Below are 5,208 nucleotides of genomic sequence, written 5' to 3'. Positions count from 1 at the left end.
AAATATATTTTAAAGTTAAGTGTTTGTAACAAAATTATTTATTATCAAAAAGAAAAAAAAAGCAGATCAACACCACTAAATGTTAGCGGACCCGTTTTTTCCACAAAAAAACAAAAGTATTGAACTGTATGCAGATCTTCCGTTTAAACTGCTTTTGCAAACAGAAAAAACGTAAATGTTGAATATATTGCGGAAGAACTGCACCTGCAGGAGAACTGCACTTATTCTGCCCTTCCATTCGTAACCTTTATTTTCCCATTTACACTGGCCGGCGATATTACACTAGCGAATACTCAAACTTGGATTCTGTTCATTTCAGTAAGGGCAAATCTCCAAAATAGCACATTTCTAAGTTTATATCACAAAAATAGCACTCAAAAACTAAAATGACCAAAATAGCATTTTATCTTTTGAAAATTTTAATTTTTTTATTTTTCAAAATTTGAAATCTTATCCCCAAAACCTCATTTCTCAACTCTAAACCCTAAACCCTAAACTCTAAACCCTAAACCCTAAATTCTAAACCCTAAACCCTAAACCCTAAACCCTAAATCCTAAACCCCACCCTTTAACTCTAAACCCTAAGTTTATGACTTTTGATAAAATATTAACTGCTATTTTTGTGACTTTTGATCTTGAATGCTAGTTTGCGAACAAAAACTTGATTTAGTGCTATTTTTGTCTTTTTTTCTTTCACTAATTACGGATTATAATTGAAAGCGACAACACCACTCAAATAATCGGTTTTAGTCAACAATTACCACTTTCTTTCACTGTTCATTAGTGATCCAAAATAAATTAATAATTCTTTAACGTTTTGGTTTACAACTTTTTCGCATCATTATAATCATTCCAATTTTTCTTTTATCAAGTTGATGTGATATTAGTTCAATTTGGAGATGATATAAATGTGAAATCAAAAGAATCGTGTGATCAATGAATAATAACAACTATCAAATCTGTCTCTTCTTTTTTTTTTATGCAAAAATTCTCTCTTCTTTTCCTTGTTTTTCTGCATACATATGCCAATTTATTTGATTCGCAATCGTACCTTATTCTTCTTTATGGTTTTTTTTCTTTGATTTAAACTCCAGCGCAGATAAGTCTTTATAAAACAGACCGAAGACGGAGCTCGTATTCAAGCTAATTGTGAGATGTTAACTAATATGATTATATGAAGTAGATAGTTTACATAAGTTTCTGAATTGTAGAAACACACACAGAATATACTTAATTCTGTTTTTAATGCCTAATTGAATATTTTCCAAAGTTCTTACATTAATTTAAAGTAATTAATTCCTCCGTTTCGATTTAATTGTCGTTGTAGGGAAAAATTTTCGTTTCAAAATAAATGTCGTTTTAGAATTTCAATACAAAATTTATTAATTAGATTCTTCACTTTATTTTTCTACTGATTGAAAAATGGTTAGACGTATAGGTAATTGTGTTTTTGTTTTGGAATATACAAAATCACATGTATTCTTAATACGTGGCATAAACCTAGAACGATAATTAAAATGAAACTGAGGGAATAATATTTAGTTATAAATCATAACTTTTTTACTTAACATTTTCCATGGATATAAACTTACGATAGTTCAATGTTTTGAATATTATTAATTAATATATATTGAAACTTATGATGTATTAACATTAATCAGTGTATAACCTAGAAACCAATCATGATACAACAACAACAATCTATCATTTAGGAAAGTAATAATTTTTTCTTTCTTTCGTCCAATTTAATTGAGAAATCCTTAAAAAAGTTAATTAATTGATAAAGTCATGATTTACGGATATAAAACCAACGGGGATTTTGGGGATGTTTGATAGTGGCCGTAAATGCTCAGCACAGCTAAAATTTAGTTTAGAGCTATATATATCAACTAATTAAGATTTTCTTTTTTAAATATTTACAGAAAAAAAATCTCTACAAAATCAAAATATAGCTGTACAAAGCTTTATTTCTAAAGAAAAAAAATAGTGTTTTACAAAGTTACAGAAAAATAATCTATAATAAATAAAACTACAGATTAAATTCTACAGCCAAAAACATAAATCTACAGCTCATTCCAATCACCCCCAGTACTAAAGCTTCACCAAAACCTTCGGAAAATAATTAAAAAGTAGTTTATAAAAAAAAAAAAAATAATAAAATACTATGTGTTTTGTCCGCATATCTAAATATAATATTTTATATCTTTATAAGTAAATGTATTATCAGTTTAAAGATTATCATAACTTACTATTCGATAGGACTGATTGGTTGGATTGTAACTATAGAAATTTTACTGTAAAATTTAGTCCGCAAGATTTTTGATGTAGTTCTAACTAATGTAGATATATAAATTAAAAGGGAAAAAGAATGAAAAAGGAAAGAGATTCCTCCAACAATATTTTTTTTAATTTTTTGATTTTAACTTTAAAAACTACATAAATCATAATTGAGAATTTTTATGATTGTAGATATAAACTAAAGCTAAAGTCAGTTGCTATAACTCAACCAATCACCCACAATTATTCGATATATTTAGTAATAAATTAAACATCAAACTTTTTATTTATGATGAAATTTTTTATCACAGCATAAAAAATGTTATTACGGGAAATAAATGTGAAAACAGTCATGTGTTGAAATATTTACTAATAACTTAAATATCAAATTATTTATATTTGACAATTTTTTTTTATTATAATAAACTTGAAAATATCCATATATATAATTTATATATAGTCTATAATGTCTATCACATCCAAATGTATTTGTGACGCGAAAACCAAAACTAAACTAGTACGTGTATCAAATAAGTATGTACTACAACTGAGGCAAATTAAATTTACCCAAACACGAATATAATTAAGTTTTACAAATTATTATTTTAAAATAGTATATAATGTACTTTATTTTATGAATGTTTATATGTGCTTCAGTTTTTGTGTAACGTGAATGTATGTAAACTTAAGCTCAATAAAATGATAAGATGATAATATGTATCTATCATGCATAAGTATGTATTTTACATCAGACCTATCAGTCTCAAACACAGGTTTCAACCAATCCGGCACAATAGAATACAACTTAGGGACATGATTTTGTAGAGAAAAACCTCATTCGCTATCCTATATGCTGCCATATTACCATCCCTCGAGTAAAAAACAACCTTGTAGTGAGGGTTTTCAGAGAGGGTATGGTTTATCTCTTGTATAATCGGTTGGAGCTTTGGCCATACCTCTGCGTGCCCGTTGATCATCTTTGCGAGAAAGAGTGAATCTATCTCATATATCACCTGCTTATAGCCTAGACGTCGCATCGAATGAATCGCCCATTTTACACCTTCGGCCACAACTTCTATACGTGATCCTAGCCTCTGAAAACCTCTCACTCCAGCCCACAGCATTCTTCCATATTCATCTCTGCTGATCCAACCTACTCCACTTCTTTGTTGATCCTTGTGCCAAGCACCATCAGTACTGCATTTGATCCATTTTGTAGGAGGAGCTTTCCATCTGGCTCGGGTCTTGTTGTGGGTGGCTTTTTTAACCTCTGGATGTTCCTTCTTGTTTTTGCCTATCCATTCCTCCATGTCCTCCAGAGCTTTGTCTACCGTACTTGGTGCTGAGTAATCTATTCCTTTGAAAAGAAACTCGTTTCTGTTTTTCCATATCCTCCATAGCAGCCATGGAACCAGATCAGCTCTTGAGCTTTCTGGTTGATCTTGCTGATTCATCACTCGGTAGAGATTTGCATAGAGAGAGTCTGACCATTCACCATTTGGAGGAGCACGAATTGGTGACACTGCCCAAACCAGCCTAGCGTACGGGCACTTGAATAGAATGTGGTTCACTGACTCGCCCTTCATTGAGCATCTTATGCAGCTTCCATCTTCAGAGATATGGGGTCTCTTCATATTTGCCGCAGCTGGGAGGGTATTGTTGACACATTTCCATAGAAAATGATGGATCTTTGGATTTGCGTTGAGCTTCCAAATTTGTTGATACAGTCCATCAAGACTCGGCTGGTTCACATACTGTTGCTGCTGGCTTGTATTGATGATGTTTCTCTGAACCCAGTATCCTGATTTCACTGTGTAGTGGCCGGTCTTGAAGAAGTCCCATGTGTAGGTATCATCTCCAAATTGTCCTTGCGGGGTGATGGCGAAGATTTTTTCTTGTATCTCTACGGGGAAGACATTCCTTATGAGCTCCACATCCCATTCTTTTCTTGGTTCTGTCATGAGATCACAAACCTTCATGTCATTTACCATTCTCTGTCTGAGGCATTGATTGATAGAGCATTAGCATTAGCATTATGTTCTACATTATCCAATCAACAATTGTTAGAAAAACATTTAGAGAAGCATTTACTAAATGCTAATGCTCTCCAAATGCTTTCTGGCCGATGCTCTCACATGAACCTTTTAGAAGAGCATTTGTATTTATAATTTATAAAATTAAGGAAAATATATAATTAATTCATTTATTTTATTTAATAATATCATAAAATTATTTTTATATCCAGACAATAAAATTTTGATTTCTAAAATTAATTTCCAATAAACATATTTTTTTTAAATAGTATTTCACATTTAAAATATATTTATTTTAAATTTGAATTTTTTTTTTGAAATAAATATTTTAATTATAAAATTTATTTTAATATAATATTTTTCGATATAAACATAATTTTTAAATTATTAAATAAAAATAATAATTTTATATCTTTTTAATTTTATATGTTAATATATTTATATATATATATATATTAGAAATATATTCATTAAAAATAAATATATTATATATTATATACTAATTTTTATAATAATTTTAAATAGCACATACTATTCTACCAATCATCCTATTAAACAGTTTAGCAAAAGCATACAGCTCCTGCATCATACTGCTTCTATAGCATACTGCTACTGCTAATGCTAATGCTCTACTAATCAAGACCTGAGATGGGGTGGGAGTGGCCTTATTGATGTAGCCATAGAAGCCGGCATACTTCCTAACCATCTTTCTTCCCAGATCTTTGTGTTCCTGCCATTCCCGATTACCACACGTGCACCCTGTTTGATTAAACGTTGTGCAACAAACATACTTCTCCAAGCATATGATGGTCTGGATCCTAATGTAGCATTTAGAGGATCTGAAGACCGGAAGTATTTACTTTTAAAAACTCTGCAGAGGAGGGATTCCGGGTGGGAA

The 5,208-nt window shown here is 30.5% G+C and overlaps 1 protein-coding gene across 1 annotated transcript; it reads right to left on the bottom strand.

The window, feature by feature from the left end:
• Positions 1–3,053: 3,053 nt before the first annotated feature.
• LOC106441652 lies at positions 3,054–4,268 on the bottom strand. Its single transcript, XM_013883446.1, has one exon. The coding sequence runs from the start codon at positions 4,266–4,268 to the stop codon at positions 3,054–3,056; it is 1,215 nt and encodes a 404-aa protein (XP_013738900.1).
• Between the last annotated feature and the right edge of the window lie 940 nt (positions 4,269–5,208).

Source organism: Brassica napus, chromosome C5, assembly GCF_020379485.1.
Source record: "Brassica napus cultivar Da-Ae chromosome C5, Da-Ae, whole genome shotgun sequence".
NCBI lineage: Eukaryota > Viridiplantae > Streptophyta > Magnoliopsida > Brassicales > Brassicaceae > Brassica > Brassica napus.
This window is presented reverse-complemented; position numbering and strand designations above follow the sequence as displayed.

What these genes read in the sequence shown, in the direction of transcription:
- LOC106441652 (XM_013883446.1), bottom strand. Translation starts at nt 4,268, where the DNA reads ATGGTAAATGACATGAAGGTTTGTGATCTCATGACAGAACCAAGAAAA.